The 18,407-nt window shown below is 39.8% G+C and overlaps 1 protein-coding gene across 11 annotated transcripts in view; it reads right to left on the reverse strand.

Annotated features, from left to right (window-relative positions):
- The window catches only part of Oxr1 (oxidation resistance 1), a 354,230-nt gene that overhangs the window by 5,484 nt on the left and 330,339 nt on the right, over window positions 1-18,407 (reverse strand). For 8 of the 11 annotated variants that reach the window (XM_005367518.3, XM_026789478.1, XM_026789476.1 and 5 more), the window contains 3 exons: window positions 4,061-4,141; window positions 2,219-2,344; window positions 1,164-1,316 (listed from right to left, as the gene is read on the reverse strand). In XM_005367518.3, the coding sequence (XP_005367575.1) occupies window positions 1,164-1,316; window positions 2,219-2,344; window positions 4,061-4,141 (360 nt within the window). The remainder of the gene's footprint in view (window positions 1-1,163; window positions 1,317-2,218; window positions 2,345-4,060; window positions 4,142-18,407) is intronic. The other 3 variants (XM_013353914.2, XM_005367519.3, XM_005367521.3) reach the window with 1 other exon arrangement.

Consider the following 18,407-nt stretch of genomic DNA (forward strand, 5'->3'; position numbering starts at 1 on the left):
TCTCTCTCTCTGTGTGTGTGTGTATGTATGTATGTATGTGTGTGTGCGCGTGTGTGAGTGTGTGTGTTTCTCAAGACAGGGTTTCTCTGTGTAACAATCCTGGCTGTCCTGGAACTCACTTTGTAGACCAGGCTGGCCTCAAACTCACTGAGGTCCACAGGTCACTGCCTCTACCTCCCAAGTACTGGGATTAAATGAGTGTATCACCACCACCTGGTTTAATGTGTGATTTTAAATCAGTATTACGTTTTCAACACATCCATATGCTATGAGTAATAGCTGGCTCATTTTCATTGATTCTCACATGTCTTCTTGGGTTTATCAGCTGAGGAAAGTTAACTCAAGTATAAAATAGGGATGACTATTAATCTGCAGGCTTCTGAAGAATAAGCAATCGCTGGACAATTAGTTAAATATCTGATACATACCAAACACAGGTTAGGTACTAGCAGCATACTCATTATCTTTAACTGATACTTCTTTTCCATTCGCTCATTACTGTCAAATGCTTTTCTTTTCTAGCTGTGATTTTGCTTCTATTATTGTGCAATGACCTTTAACTCCTAAAAACCACCTATTAACTACTGATGGGGAAGGAGTCATTTTTTTCATTGGTGTAGCCACTGATAGGTGGCCCATGCTCCAGATATAACCCCCAGCTTATGCTGATGCAAACAGCCCTAACAAAGCACAATGTGACATACAACCCATGTCTCCCACAAGATGTGAAAGCAGAAGGGGACTTTTTAGAAAGAGAAAGGAGTACGTGCCATGCAGATAGCAGTGGCTGGACAGAAACAACACATTAAAAAGGTACTTTTAAATTGTCTACTCATTCTGAAGAGTCTGCCAACCTTTCTTCTTTCTGTAGGCCTCACTCTTACTCCAGACACCAACCCCTTTTCTATGCTCCTGGCATACCTAGCATTCTGTGTTCACATTTAAGGATACTGGTATGATCAAATGGTCTCTACCATATTATTGTTTTCTCTCAACACAGAAACTCTTACTTATTAGGCTTACATTTAGCTTCTAGAATATTCAGTATTGCCTTGTACAATAAAATAATACTTAGAAATTATGCACTAAAATTCACTTTATCCAGTAAGTACACTAAAGTTATTGCTGAAGGACAAAGGATCTACACAATTAGCTGTCCATACCTGTCCATCACTGTCTTTAATCACCATCAGCACTGGAGTGTCTAAGCCTGCCATTGTTCTATAAAGGGTTTTCAAACTTGTGCCATGCTTCCCAGTACCATACACGAGTGTCCATGGATAGCCAATGGTTCTTGGTGGAAGATGCTTCGTAAGCTTAGAGAAACAAAGGTTAGTGTTTACTTGACTACAAGTAGCAACAGATGGAACTTAATCACACATATAAAATGCAGACTGAGAAAAAAACATCAGGTACTGTCTTCTTACTGATTCTGTGCTGTTTCAATAAAAATCACATACTTCTTATCAAGAAATATCATTGTCTACTAGAAAATGAGTCATGCCAAACCAAAATGTCAACAGAGATAAGAAGGATGGCTTACTTATCACTGGTGCTGTACTGAATTAACGGAAATACTGGGTCAACTTTTAGCTTGATTATTCAAGTGGAATATGGCGTCAGATTATCAAAGCTTGAAAATCTTTTACAGTTGCAGGGCACTGAACAAATTAATGTCTCTACATGAAAATTTTATTTACCTACAAAAATATGCCCAATAATAACTTCTAATTTCTAGAACTTTGATAACAAACACATAAGAAAACACACACACCATGTAACTAGGCGCAGGTCAAATCAAAGATCACCAGATGTGGTGAGCATTAGCATCCTAGCACTAGGACTAAGGCCGGGAGCCAGGAGTTTGAAGTCCAGCTCAGCCTCCACACTAAGACCCTGCCCTAAAAAGCAGAACAAGAAGCAAACACTGGCCACTCCAGTTTCTCGCCTAACTTTACTTTAGCATCCACTGCAGGATTGCAGGCATCAGCCACTCCCACGTCTCACCCACACTCTATGTCCGCTGCAGCTGCAGGGGTTGCAGGCATCAGCCACTCCCACGTCTCACCCACACTCTATGTCCGCTGCAGGGTTGCTGTCCTTTGCCCACTTACTCTTCATGAAGCAGAACAGCAGCAGTGGCCCTGCAGCTGGAGAGTGACTGGAGGCCGCTCCCTCTCACCGCACACACTCAGACGCAGCAGGTGACATGGCATACCTTTTCAATCTGATCAGGCAATAAGAGTTCACTGGGGTCACTCAGGTTTGGTCGGAAAGATTCAGACTCCAGGTCTGCTTTCGCTGGGGTAGACTGCTTTGAGTTTATGTCTTCCTTTGTAGTAATCTAAAATGACAAACAGCAGCAGTGTGTTAATACACAATTGTGATACTCTGCGAATTCCAGCCTTTTGATTAAAGGAAACCTTATTAATCACAGGTGGCTAAAGATTTGAAAGGGCAAAGGACAAACAGTGCCCAAAGTACAAGAGTTTAGAACAAGTGTGCTTCCTCCGCCACACGAGAGAGGCTGTCGAGAAGTGCTATGGCTCCTGTTTCTGGGGACAGGGAGCTTTGCATGCACAGCTTAGCCTTGAGGGACGAAAGGGAGCCAGGGAGCTTCTTAACTAAGTGCTCTTTAAAGTGTGTGCTCGTATCTTTTGTCCACACAAAATACAAAAGTTGTCAAATTTATTAACAGGACTTTTTGCATTAAAAATGGTAGACTAGAAATGATAACTCTTTTCATTGGGCTGTATTTTTTGCTTCATTGATGCTACCATTCTGTAAAACTGCCTTTTATTATTTACTTATTAAAACAATTACTTTCCATCTCGTGGAATCAAACAATCAATATTAAAATGAATTTGCTCATGAATAAAGGTTAGACTAATTGGTTGCATTTATTTGACAGAATAAGCTCACTGGTATTCATAAAATGACAAAAATGGTAATTAAAAACTTACTTTATAATCTATTTCTAGGTCTTACATTTTGTATTAATTTGAGGATCCAAACACAGTATTCCTAACAAATAAAGACCACAGCTATTGTTGATGAAACATTTAAACCCACGGAACCCTACTGGAGCAGATGGCTAAAATGCAGCCGAGGGCAGAGACTGACAGCACTCGGGAGCGGAATCCTGGCCCCCCAGCAGATCTCTTGCATTAGTCCGGCCGGGATGGATTTTCAGCCAATACATGTTCTACAACTGTATTGTTTCTGATGAGAAGCCAGATATGAAGACTTTCACATCACCACATTTTACCTTTATTTCAATGATGTGAAAAGTTAAAACGGAACAAAACAGAAATCCAAGGCAGCATTGAAAAAATTAAAGAGAACTATTCAGTCAATCCAGGAAAGCAACAAGAGCAGAGCATACTTTCATAAAAAGGAAACGCAAACCAAAAAATGAGTTTTCAATTTCATTACTTTGTTTTTCAACAATGCAAAGATTATTTCAGAAAATTTAGCTAATGTATCTAGCTCAGAATAGGCTTTCCTATTCTACCCCAAAGTATTTCCAATACCATCCCAGGAATGCCTCAAGAACAAAACCAATTCATCTCATTAAGATTTTATTCAGTTTCTACAGCTGAAATAGCCTTGAAGATGGAATACCTAAGCCTGATTTTTCATTAAGATTTTTATAATTTTCCTACTGTCTGGCATCTTTCAGATTCTAGTCAATAAAGGTTCATTCACAAACCAAGGGTTCTCCCAATGTCAAAATTAAATGAAAACTCATAGCTCAAAGAACTACATAGTGATAAGAATAGTTCTCAAGTGGCTGAAGATTGCTGTGAAAGCTTTTCTAGTGAAAAGAAGACAGCAAAGAGACATAATAAATAAATAAATAAATAAATAAATAAATAAATAAATAAAGTAGCTCTCCAAGATAAAACCATCCTTTAAGACGAAAAGGAATTTTTTTCCTGGTGGCTTATTTTAGTGCTTCATTCAAGACAAACTCATCTAATGTGATATTTGTCTTGAGGAAGGACACTAAGAGCAGGGCGTGGTCACTCTGAGTAAGTTTAGACCGCAGAAGGGGCACCTGGAGACGTCTGCAGAGTGTGCGCAGCTCCTCAGTGTTTAGCGCATCGATCCTGCGGTGGTACTCGGCCACTGACACTACCTGAGTGTGGAGACAGGAAGACAGTGACTCACTGACAGCTGAGAAGGGAGTGCGCGCATAAACAGAAGACAGGAGGGAAAGACAGGGAAAGGGAGAGGCTTAAATAGAGGAGAGGATGGTAAACAAGGTATCTCTTCCTAATCCACACTGGAAGTAGAAGAAATTCATATAGAAACCAGTCAAAATACACACAAGTGAGTTTCACCAGTACGTCCACCTGGTAGAAAATAAGTTTGCGCTCTTGACTATTTAACACAGACTGAGCTTAATTTAAACGCACGTGTTAAAGGGTTGAAGCGATACCCTGCTTTCCTAACATAGGTGGCATTTAATCAAAACCATCTTCCAGTTGCCAAAGGGAGTGGTTAGCAGCCATCCTCTCAAATGAGCCAAGTTCAAAAGCAGCACACTAACAGCCATGGTCCTAGAACTTCTCTAGGCTCATGAGACAAGCACACCCACCTGTATCACAGAAGAAAGGAAAGGCAAAAAAAAAAAGTAAAATTCATCTATGAAAAAGAGAGAAATCCAAAAAAATAGGAGCGCTCTCAAAAGCATGTCTAATTTAAAAGTCTTAGATCTGATACATTAACTTGGCCACAGTAAAACGGATGCACAATACGAAAAACAAAACAGAATACAAACAATTTCCAGCCCCACGTGCACTGAAGGTATTGCCTGCTACATTGTGACATTTCTCTTCTGCCAGGTCCGAGCACACAGCATCTGTACTTCCTACCGTGCTAACACAGCAAAGGCCCACAGCAAAGGCCTCTGCTCCGAATGTCTGTGTGAGGATCTGCAGTGTTTCAGCTGTGCACACAATGGCTTCATTATGGAAAGCATAGTTGTAATAGGCCTCGACCATCTTCTCTCAGCATAGGCATATTAAATTAGTATAACCCTGGATTGTACTATTAGACATCTTTATCTTAAAAACTGCTGTATGAACAGCTGACAAACTTTGCACATACTTGCACACATTCACACCCTCAGTAAAGTTTTGCTAAGGATTAGGGCAGAAGTTCCAATAACTTTTGAAATGTCCCTAAACATACTTTTGTCATTTTGTATTAATATTTATGTGGTGTTTTCAGAATTGACAATTATAAAATCATTAACCTAAAAGTGCTGATATTCTATGTCCTATATTAATAAATATTCAGCAAGATTTAATTTCTTATGCAAAACCAAGCACATCTATCTCATTAACATGCAGATTGCTTTTGTTTTTGATACGTTGCCAAAAGATTATTTTAAAATAAATTTCTTTATGATCTGTTGTTGTTAAATTGATTTTTAAACCTATTTTATATACCCATATATTGGGTGTCATGTAAAAATTCCTGGAGTGACAGAACTACTCACACAGTACCTCGTTCCGCTCACATGCTCCTCCCTCCCCACCCTGTATATGTGGTGAATGCAGGTGTGCTCATGTGTGTGTGAATATGTAGAAGCCAGAGCCTAATCTGTCCTTCTCTCTCTCCATTTTCATTTTGTGAGACAGGGTACCTCCCTGAACCTGGAGCTTACAGCTTCAGCTAGCCTAAGACCCTGGGATGTTTGCCCCATCCTACTACATCCCCGCCCTTCTGTCTTCTGAAAGGACTGCTCCCATTCCCAGGCTTTTCTGCTTCTCTTTCACTTGTCTGTGGTTTGTTCTGTAGCTGCTATTCATGACAAAACCTTTACTTTCCCACATTCTGAATTCCTATGTGATATTCTTAATCTTCTAAACCTGTCTCTGCCACGCCTCCTACTTGGAGCTGAATTTGCAAACCATGTATTCCAGGTAAAAGCTATTAGGGTAAACACACACAAACCATGTATTCCAGGTAAAAGCTATTAGGGTAAACACACACAAAAACCTCACAAGTTTCCTCAGGCCGACACGGCAATTACAGACTTTGCAGACCACAATGTAACTACAGAAACTTCCCACAGCACAGCGAGTGTAGAGACAGCACACACAGGTTGATTCCTCTGAGCGCTAACACTTCCTGTGAGTCACCTCACAGGTCACATCAGAGGCTGGGGCTACAAAATGCAGTTAAGCTAACTCACCCATAGAGAGACAAGACTTCAAAAGCTGGCTCTGAAAGGCTCTTGCTTTAGTTAACTAAAATGAGTTGGCTACCACTAAAGCTGTGCAGTGGTCGCTGAAAGCTGGGCAAGACTTGAGAATAGAAAAAGCGAAAGAAACTAGGCACATCCTAGTGCACAGTTGTTAGCATCTTGGCTTCTGCTAAGCAACAATTCACGTGCTCTGGTTGACGACTGCACTTACCGATAAAGATGCTGGCAGCGCCCAGCCTTAGACACTTAGCTATACCTGAGGTTAATGAGAGTACAAACAGACAGGAGGTTTACGAAAGCAAACGAGGACTGGCTTCTAGAGGACTGAGGAATGACCAGCACTGTCTGTGAGAACTCCATCGCTGCGTTCAAATCTTACCACTTTCTGCCAGTTCCTTAAGGATTAGAGAGGTCAAATGGTCCCTTACATATTTGTGGCTTTTATTTTAGGTTTAAGATAACTATTTTATATATTTTAGATGACAGTTATGCAATTAAAATTTCATTTTCAGACTGACAACAATAAAGATCTACCAATTAAAATAATATTTTTTTTTCTTTTTTGAGACAGGGTGTCATTATGTGGTCCTGGCTGGCCTGGCAGTCACTATATAGGTCAAACTGACCTCAAACTCACAGAGATTTGCCTACTTCTGCCTGTCAAGTGCTAGAAATCTGTGTGCCAGAATGCCAGTAACAATACAATTTTTGATGAGGATGAAAGAAAATTTAGATGCTAAAAATTAAAAATCATGGCCTTGCTGTACTTTCCCACACTCTAAATACCTGTGCTATTTTGTGACCAAATGTGTTGCTACATTTAATCATGAGTCTCCTCAACAAGAATTCTCAAATCATGAGACAAATCTACGCTGGGTTCCTTCTATCCCACTAGTTAACACTATTCTTACTGTTATTTAAAAATGTTACTCCTTTAGGTATTCGTTAAGCACACTTCCTAAGTAGAAGTAAAACTGAATTATGCTTACAAAAGGGTTTTTTAAAACCTGTTTTATAAACACTGCAGAAAGTAGGAGTCATATAATGAAGGACTGTCATTGAAAGTCTAAGCAAATCTAGTAAAGCCTATCATTTCTCATTCATACGTTATTAAAGTATGTGTGTATGTTAGAGAGAGAGAGAGAGAGAGAGAGAGAGAGAGAGAGAGAGAGAGAGAGAGAGAGAGAGAGACAGGGAGAGAGAGCGCACACGTGTCCAACGTGTCCAAGTATAGAGGACAGCTTGCAGATGTCAGTTCTCACCTTCCACCATGTGACTACCAGGGACTGAATTTAGGACAACATGCTTGGCTGCAAGTGACATTTTTTAACTGAGGAGGCATCTTGCTGTCCCATTCACTCACTCACACACACACACACACACACACACACACACACACACACACAGAGACAAATTTGTATTCCTTCCTTTCCAGGCCTTCATTAGTTTCTCTCTTTCTTTGAGAAGCTCTCCTACAGCTCAGGCTAGACTCAAACTTAATACGTGGCTGAGGATGACTATAAAATCCTTACTTTCCTGCCTCCATTTTCAGGTGCTGGGGTTACAGAGGCCTCACGTAGATTCATGTTTCTTTAAATACTAATATATACGTATGCTATGGGGAGAGAAGATAAACAAAACTGTCATCAAGTCTGTAAGGCAACAAAGAAAAAATGAAACAGTATAGAAGTATATTTCTTTTAAAAAAATAGCTAAAGGTAAGATAAAATTTTCCAACATACATACTGAATTAAGACTTTCACTGATTTTTTTTTTATGGTTTTGGTAATTCGTGATCTATTCGCAGATGTTACTAGATGATTCAGAAGACCAAACCTAATAGAAATGACACCGCCATCTATTCCACATCACACTATTGGCAGTTAAAAGCACACAAGTAAAAAGAGAGTGGAAAACAAGAATTTGCATTTAAAAGCACGCTCACTCTGGCTAGCATGCCTTGAGTAAGAAATGGTCTGGATACAAGAAGAAGGCCAATGCGAAGGAAGCATCATGTCCTCCCTACACCGCAGAACGAAACACCATCCTATAGTCTCTCTGGCCTTTGAAGGGCCTTCAGGGGCAGAAAGTAGTTTCGTAAGCTTCTATTTCCATAGCTGTCAATGTAGATGCCCAATAAAACTTATACATCTCCATTTTAGATGGACAGAGAGAAACAACACTAGCTAACTAGAGAGTAGAGAAAATAAGATCCAAAGTTGCTCTCAGTCCCAGTTTCTTGAATGAGAGCACATTCATATACCTGCCAGCTACCTAACAGACAGAGCTGAAAGGGGTCCACTGCAGATCTGAGGTCAGAACGCCTCTAACCTAACTCCAGAACAGCCTCTACTTGGAACAGATGGGGACGTAACGCCAAGGACCGTGACCACTCAACGTGCCGAGAAGACTGCTCCAGAGTGCTCGGCTTTATCACCCCTCTGCCCTTCATGGTGTAGAACCCTCAGGGAACTGGAGGCAGGAAATGTTAAGAGCCAGAGGTGGTGGATGACTTTCTCTCAACCTTGTTCTCCAGACATGACAGGGTAGCTAACATACGAACTCAGTGAACGTTACCCCACACCGCCCTACCCATATGTTGGAATTTTGCCTGGCTTGAGCTTCTTTGTGGAGGACTTGCGAACACTGTAACAATCACGGACTCTCCCTCTTCCAGAGCTAGCAAATGCTCCCAGCTCCTGAGGGACAGAGTCAGCTTTCTTCAACGACATAACTTTGGCTGGATCTACCACACTGCAGGAGAAGTCCCACTTCCAAGATTAAGTAGACAATACAAGTGAACTTGATTGGAAGAAGACACAAACAAATTAAAAACAATAAAAAATTAAAACTCAAAACCTGGTGGATTGCAAGTAAGGGTGAATATGGGAAAAGCTGAGGGAGATATATCAAAATATACTATGAAAATCTTAGAATAACAAAATTATTATTAAAAACAAATAAAACACAGTATCTTCTTGGCTTCGTGGTTCTTTTGGAATACAGATGTATTTCTGTCTGAGATGGCTCCCAAACTAATTCTTTCACATGTCATTTTTTTTACTTACTTCCTGAGTTTACAAAAGAGGAATGATGGAGTTGGTTATAGCAGGACAGGGTAAAGCTACAAATATGGAAATGGATAACTATTAATGAGGCCATTAGAAATGACACATGAAAACTTACTATTACAAAAGCATCCTAATATATATATATATATATATATATATATATATATATTTGAAGTGGAATCATAATTATAGTGTAGATACCTATGCCCCAACTAAATACCTTATGTCACCAAATACAATGTCTACTTCACAAAAAAAAAATGTAGTAAAATTAAAAATATTTCCTACGCATATATACTTACTTTGGTAGCTAAAAATACATTTTAAAAAAATATATAAGTTTCACTTTTTATAGCTAACAAAAATGAGCAATAGCAATATTTCTAAAGCCATTTAACTTGTCTTTCACTATAATCCGTTATTTTAAACTGTCTTCATTACAAAGAAGCCCTGTTCTACTTTGTCTAACAGAAACTGTTGCTTTCACAATAGCACTTCATGGAATTATAATAAAGATTATGAAAATAGCAAATAGGCAATCACAACTTAGAATACAGAATCATCAGGAAGACAATGGCAAATGCAGGATAAGAAACAAACAGAATCTGTAAATACAGTTCTCTCAGGGTGGCTAGGAGGCAGGGGACTGGGGAGGAATGGTTTCTCCAAGAGGCAGCTTGAAACTTTTGAATGGTAAGACTGTAGCCAGCAATTCTCAAACTACTTGTGACTACTAGTTTAAAATAAACCAAATAGACTCGTAGTTAAAAATGAACCAAAAAAACAAAAAACAAAAAAAAAAAAAAAACCAGCTTGTAGCCCTAAAGTGGCCACAAAGACAGCTAAGGGATAAACGGGTATGAGTAAATAGAATTATTTGTCTTCCTGGTTCAAAGAGAGCAAAAGGTGAAGCAGAAATTCACAGGGATAAATTCAGTGAGCTATCTCCTACTGCATGCACACACTTTCAGCGTTGGGCCACACAGAACAGGATGGAACTCGCTGCACAGCTAAACCAAGAGTTCAACTACTGCTTTCTTAGTTGGCCTCAGGGGTAAAGCAGTTCCCAGGCGCAGGCTCACCTCACCGTGGAGAGGATGAAAGCCTGCACAGACGGAGTCCCAGTCGGACTACACCTCTATTCTTTCCCCACTCTGCAGGACTCTTCTCCCCTTGAGGGTCGGCTTCCCTCTTCCCGGATGCTGGCTCCATTTAAAGACCCTTTAGCCTTTCTTCTGGTCCGTGTTTTTGGATGGGTGTCTTAACTGCAGGCCACTTCACCCAAAGTCAAGAAGATGCTCCTTCACGTCAGGCCACATCACCCAAGGACAGGGGGCTTTCCAGTTCTCTAACAGTTCCGTAGTAGACAGTGTCACAGCCTATGGCCCAGGCTGCTCACTCTCAATCCTCCTCCTCTACCCTCCTCACTGCTGCTGGGATTACAAAGTAGGTGGGACCCACAGAAGCAGTGACCTGAACCAGTCTCCTTCAACTCGGGAGCCAGAGGCAGATGATCTCTGAGTTTAATTTAAGGTCAGCCTGGTCAACATGGGGAGTTCCAGGACAGCCAGGGTTTCACAACGGATAGACCCTGTTCCCTCTGCCACCCTTATACACACATACACACAAAAAAATTAATTAATTAATTAAACAAAACTGACTTCTTAATCATATTTACAGATAACTCAGATTTTTTCAACAATGTAGAAAATACCTGAAGCCTTTCAATTATAGAATATGTATGTTGTAATAGCTTTTAGGAATGTTAATGTAAAAAGGGAGTGTCACAAAAGGGGTAATTCTTATTTATACCACATTGGGAGAAAAGAACACCCATTCGCAGCATCTGTTGTCTCTTAACGTCTGTGTTCGCAGAGCAAGAACACAGGTCTCAAGGAGTATAAATATTCAAAGTTCTGTTCTTTGGAAAACGAGTGTAGATTCACTGAGGAGTTAATAAGGTTTTGTGAAGCTTAAAATTTTTAAGCACACCTTTTCAAAGGTCTTATCCTATTAGTACATGTGTGATTGTGTGCGCATACGCCATGTGCGCACACATGTGCGGGCCTTCACGCTGCAGCACATGTACTAAAACCAAGGAAAAATGCTGTTGTCAGTTTTCTCCTTCCACTTCACGGGTCCCAGGGACAGACCTCGGATTGTCAGGGTTGGTGACAAGCGCCTTGACCTGCTAAGCCTTCTTGCTAGCCCCTAACATGGTTCTTTTATCAAATATCCAATGATATTAAATTACTGATCCTTTCCACCAATAAAGTTCATCCAATCACTGTTGTTTCTGACTTCAGCTACCCTTTTCAGTCAATCTGCTTATGCCATTATCATTTTAATAGATCCGTACCTGTGAAGGTCAAGGTGATTCTTCCCAAGGACTAATTCAGAACACCAGAGCTGGCCTGCTGACACTGAATTTCTAGGCATACCATATCTGAATCTCAAGAGGCAGAATCCTAAAAATATGACCATATGATTCCATTCATATAACATAGTCTGCCAAGAAGAAACTGTCTGAGAAAGACAACATGCTCAATTCAGGACCTCAGGACTCTCAGATTGAGATAAACCAAATATAAGATCATAGTAAATGACAACCTAGCACACCAGCACATAGCCCTAATTAAGTATACAAAAATACTGCACCAACTCTAGATATTATCAACAGAACTTATGTGTTAAATTTTTATTTTAAAAACAAACAGGAAGAGATAATTAAAATAAGCATATCTGAAAAAAATAAATAGGAATTTTATACAATAAATGTAACTTTGTAACAAACAATTATGTAAAAAAGGCAGATAATCACAAGTAACTTAGCAAACTGGGACCCCACCTGAAACTACCCAGGACGCACTATTAAGAACAAAAGGCTGACACACAGAAGAGCAAAGCACACGAGTTAGACTAGCAAGATACAACTGATTTCAATAAAGTCCAGCTAAAAAGAAAACACCTGAAAGGGAACTGCTGAAATTTTCAAGAACTGATTAAAGACAGAGCTATAGATCAGAAAACATTCCATTCCCTAAGCAAGAAATACATATACAACATACCTAGTAAAACATCATGATATTTGGAAGACACGGTTTATTATTGCTGTTTTATTACTAACTAACCAGTGAGAAGATGCACAGATCTCCAAGTGGAGGCAAACTGTTCAAGAGCAGATGCAGACCCTTGGGAGTGAGGAGTGACAGTCCCGAGGACCAGCACATCAGCAAACCTAGGCCCAGAATAAATATTAGTAAACAAAAGACCATGACATGGCAGAAAACAAATGGCCAATCTAGAGTTGTTTATCCAAGCAAAACTATTTTGCAAGATGAAAAAAATGAAGAAAAAAGGGAAAAGAAAACCCCCAAATGAACAAACAAACCAGGGTTGTGCCTCCACTATCCATGAGGGACTGGGTCAATGTGGAGTCCTGAACCCCAGGCACCTACTCAAGTCCCTGACACACATACACACCCATATGCTAGAAACCATCCAGGATGCCCTTCAAAAACCCGGCACAATGTGAATGCGAGATAATAACTACTTGTTATATTGCATTATTTTAAAATAATAACAAGAAAAAACTACATATTCAGCATAGAGTTCTCAACTTTTCATACACATTTTATTTTCAGAGAGACAAACTAAGAGTGCTAACCATCAACAAATCTTCAGAGAAGAGATTCATACAACAAATGTTAACAAGAAGGGAAATAATCCCTGGAGATATGAGATATGTGCAGTGGAGGAACAACTAAGATGGCTAATGTTTCTGTATTTAAGCACTGTCTCAGTAAAATAATACACGCATGATTTGTGAGCAAAGAAGAACGAGTAACTGAGAAGAGGTAATGATAAGCAACAGAGGTATCAGGGATTCATTTTATTACTCAGAAAGGAAAATAAATATATTAATAAGACTTTTAAAGAACAATATTCTGGGGATTCTACAAAAAGCATAACAACATCAATAATAGAACCTTAGTACCAAACAGCAATGCCCTCCTCTCAGGCGGGGGGTAAGAGGGAACTGACAGGAGATACAGCACGGTGCAGCTTAGAAAGTGGATAAGCTAAACGATGAGTCAGAACAAATAATTTCATATACAGAAAGTGGAGGGAGAAGAAGGGATTCCTACCTTAGACTATGCCATAAAAATAGACAAATACTAGGGCAAGCACTAGAAAAAGCTAAAATGAGTATAACTGAAATGCTAACAGGTGAAAACTATGAAATCATAAGATGTTTAATTAAAATCAGAGAAGGTGGAAAAGAGTGGGAGATCAATTCCCAAAAGACATAAACCACTAAGTGTCACACAAGAAGAAACAGATCGCCTGACTGGACCTATCCCTTAGACAGAATCCAGGGTTAACCTTCCAAAACAGAAAGCAGCAGGCCCATATGGATTTACTGATAAGTAAATGCCAAACATAGAAGGAAGATATGGAACTAAATCTCCACAGTCTCTTGTAGAAAATAGAAGCAGAGGAAATACTTACTAACTCATTCTGTGAGGCCAGCATTACCCTAATAAAAAAACAAATAAACACATTACAAGAAAAGAAAACTACAGAACATTATCTCTCATGAAAATACATGCACACATATTTAACAAAATATCAGCCAGTGCCATCAAATACATGAAAATAAACATACATTAATAATCAAGTGAAATTTATTACAGGTATACAAGGCTGGTTCAATACTTGAAAAGCAATTGCTATACCCCAGAGGCTAAAGAAAAAAACTGTGATCACAATTATCAACAGTGAAAATCTAATATTCATTTGTGATGAAAACAATCAGCAACCTAGAAGCACAGAAGATAAAGAACATATAAAAAGAATAATCCTATAGTTATCATCATGAACAATAGGGAGACCCAAGATTTTTTTGTATTAAGACCTGGAGAAAGGCAAGAAGATCCCCCTCATCTATTCTATTCAACAGCTTACAGGATATCCTCAAAACACAATGAGATAGGAGACATGCAGGTAAAAGAGGAGGAAATTAAACCTGTCTTTGTTTTTAAAAAATGCTATGGATTGTGAATAAAGAAAATCTAATAACAACTGAACACTTCTGGGGTTAATAAACAGCAGCGGTGTTTCCAGCATACCAGGACAATTTACAAAAATCAAGTCCTTGCCATCAACATCATTTATTTTAGTTCCAAGTTATGAAGTACTTGGGCCTAGACCTAACGATGAGCATGGAAGATTGAACATGAGGGACAGTGTGAGATCCCGATGAAGAAAAGGAAGGTTTAAGCAAATGGAGACGGTCTGTGTTCATGGGTAGAAAGATACAGTCAAGGTCACTAAGGTACCCACCATTCCCCAGTTCAGCTACTGTTGCAACACAATTCCAATTCTAATTAAAACCAAGTGATTCTGCAGCTACAAAGTATTCAAAAGTTGACCTGGAAGGTTCATGTGGAAAGACCCAAAACAGCTGAAAAACCAATGGCAAACACCTGGAGCATGGATGCTTCTCTCTTGGATGCTCCTCTCTTTAGAGACTTGTCATTAAATCACAGGAAGCAAGAGAATATGGCTGGCAGCCAGCAGACGCTCCATGGGAGAGAACGGAAATAAACCCACACAAATATGGTGACTGATTCTGGCAACAGGAAGGGAGAGAATGAAATGAGGACGGTCACTACCACAGAGACCAGGCTGACAGAAGACGAGAAAAAAGTTCTTGCCATTGAAAAATTCAACAGATTAGCGACCCAAATGGAAAATGCAAAAGTGTAAGACTCAAGGTAACCAAGGGTTTGAAAAGTTATTTTTAAATGGAATACCAAAAGAATAATCATGAATCAGAAATTTTAGGAGTTAGATGATTAAAACCTAAAGCTTTTATGAAGGCAAGCCACAAACGGTATCCTTTCTCCAATATATATCACTGTAAAAGACCTGTTATCAAGAATCAGGGAAGTATCCAACTTAAATAGTAGGTACCAGTATGTGTTTGTAGGGATGGACAAACCCCAACAACAACAGGATTTGCACTTACTGCTGGATCAGTTCCAAATGGGAGAGCTTCTCTATCTGGTGTTTTCTCATAAAACTGAACATACTCTTACCCCGATTCGGGCTCCCTATGAGACTTGAAGACGTGTGTACACAGAATCTGGAGGTTGGCTGCTTTTGTGATAAGTGCTTACAGCACACAGCACGGCAGAAGCAGTCAGCGAGTACAGAAACTCGCATATCCATACGATGGAGTATTAAATGCATATCGCTAAGAATCCCAACTATATTATTTCCACTACATGACTGAAAAATACCAACTTTCAGCAACAGTAGGAAGGTTACTGGGTGCCAGCAGTTTCGAGAGGGAATGAAGCATGAGTAAGTATCTACCTCCTCAGCAGTTTCTAGTGCAGTCAAAGTGTACTGCGGTTCTGTAACTCCTCACTTGTAAACACCCATAAAATACACAGTGCAGAAGGGAATTCTAATGACACCCATACACTTGGGCTCATCATAACACGTCAGTATTACTGCACTAACTTTTAGCTAATGTGCCCACCAATGACATGCAAATAGTGGGGGAAACTGAAGAAAAAAAAAAGAGTGTATGAGAACTGCTTCCTGTTTTTCTATAAACCAAAAAGATCACTGCCTGCAAGATATGTTAGAGCGACGGTGGCCATGAAGCTTGCGGGAGAAGTCAGTCAATATCTGATTCGACTTAAGACCCACTCCACCAGAGGAACTCATCCTTGACATTAAACAAGAATAGATAGCCTGGGAAGACAGGGTAGAACAAAATACTACTGTTTAAACAATAAAGGGCAAGAAATGACTCTTAATGACACTGTGCTGTGCTCATGGGTGAGTGCTTTGTTCAGCCGGCATCAGGGAAGTTCTCCTGCAGCAGTGGGAACAGAGACCACAGCCAGACACTCTGCAGAGTGGGAGAGCATGAATACACAGTCCCAATGGGCCGCCTCCACCAAAACCCCCTCGTCGGGGCTCAGGGAACCCCAAGGGCGAGGAGGCGGAAAGAGTATCCTCTGTGCATATGTTACGGCTTTCAATATAGTGCTTTTTATGGGACTCCTGAGTGTGTGGAAGAGTGGGTCTGTTTCTTGTGCCTTCTCTTGGGCTCTTTGCCTTTTGTTTATTTGTTCTGTCCAATTCTGATGTGCTAGTTTGATGTGGGAGTGTCATATATCAATCTGTTGATTTCGTTGGTTAAGCAATAAAAAGAAACTGCTTGGCCTCGTAGTTTAAAACATAGGTGGGAGGAGTAAACAGAACAGAATGCTGGGAGGAAGAGGAAGTGAGGTAAGACGCCTCAGACAGAGACGCCATGCTCCGAGCTCCCAGGCAGATGCGATTCAGCTCCGACCCAGGATGGACGTAGGCTAGAATCTTCCCGGTAAGCTCACCTTGGGGTGCAACACACATGATTGGAAATGGGTTAGTCCAGGTGCGAGAGTTAGCCGAGAAAAGGGCTAGAGCTAAAGAGCCAAGCAGTATTTAAATGAATACAGTTTGTGTGTTGTTATTTCAGGGCATAAGCTAGCCAGGCGGCCGGGGTGCCTGGGACGCAGCCCTGCCGCTCCTATTACTATACTAGTTTTTGTTTTATATTATTGCATTATATTTTTATTATAATTCATTTATAATTGTCCCAAAAAATAAATTTGGGGAAGATGACATGAGACACAAAAATCCCACATAAACAAATATAATGAAAAAGTGATACTACAATGTTAATGTTGGTAGAGAATCAGATCTTCATTTTATCCTTATGCTATATAATGTATAAACCTAAGATATGCTTTTCAACTACTTAGTCAAATGCAAAAGTCCAATGCTAGTATGAGTGAGTTCCTTCAATTAAGTTGTGACTGTCCATAGAGCAGAAGACGCTTTAGGACCGCACGGCGTATGTTAAGTAGTTCCCATCATTACAGGTGGGCAGCACGACAATGCAGAAAGAATACTGGCTATTCTTTATAGCTTCTTATAGCTTTGTGAACTTGAGGAACCTCAATCTACTTCCTGGTTTCTCCAAATGGAAATAATATTCAAAACACACCTTCCCGTCTTTCTACTCTGAAACTGTGAGCAGGAAGAGCAGACACTTCAGGGGCACGGACAGGGCACCCAGAGTGAAGGCCTGAACCGCTGTAGTAAGATGTCCCTGATTTGTGCATAAAAGAGACGCAATAGGTTAACACTTAAAGGTGTTGCACAGATGACAAAGGGCAACTCAGGCTGGGCATTTAGGATAACACTCAAACACAGAGCTGGCTGCAGTCATTATCTCCATCACGATGACAACCATTCAGGTCTGCGATGACAGATTTCACAGCTGATGTGCGGCTACTTTGGGAGTCAGTGTGTGAGCTAAGTCTTAGATATGTCAGAAATTCATGAGCAGCTTCTGCTGTGGTTCCACATACAAAATACCAAATTTTAAAAAAAAAAAACTGTCTTTTTCACATGAGGACAACCTAAAATAATCAAAATGGTGAAAATGCATTATTAATAAAAATAATAATGCTAATATATAATGCAGAAGATGAATTAAACTAAGCCTAAATTTTTATCAAATACTTTCCAGTAAGTTAAAGTTTACTGATAGACATCAAAAAGGTAAGAATTGGCACAAGTGTCTATCAAATACATAAATAGTTCCAAGCAAATCAATGACTGGAAATTAAAGTTGAAGATGTCAAGCATGAATTTTAAAAGCAGCCTTAAGGCTAAAAAAAAAAAATAAAATAAATGGAAGGAAAAAAATAAAAGCAAACATAATTGGATAATATGATTCTCATGGAAGCTAAGTCGCAAAGGGTTAATTTTATCCCACACATTTTGTCTGAGGCACCGTCTACCTACTATTTTCAGTGATTATTAAGATAATGTTTATCTACCTTGCATATGTATGAAGGTGCCAGGGTGCATGTGTGGAGGTCAGGGGAAAGTTTTCAGTAGTCAGCCCTCTCCTTCCACTGCATGGGTCCTGGAGACTAAAGTCAGATCACCAGGTTCTGCAGCAACTGTCTTTACCCACTGAGCCATCCTGTCAGCCCTGGTAAAATGTGTGAGTTCAATTAGCTCATTCATAAAATGAA

Source organism: Microtus ochrogaster, unplaced genomic scaffold (assembly GCF_000317375.1).
Source record: "Microtus ochrogaster isolate Prairie Vole_2 unplaced genomic scaffold, MicOch1.0 UNK19, whole genome shotgun sequence".
Classification (NCBI taxonomy): Eukaryota; Metazoa; Chordata; class Mammalia; order Rodentia; family Cricetidae; genus Microtus; species Microtus ochrogaster.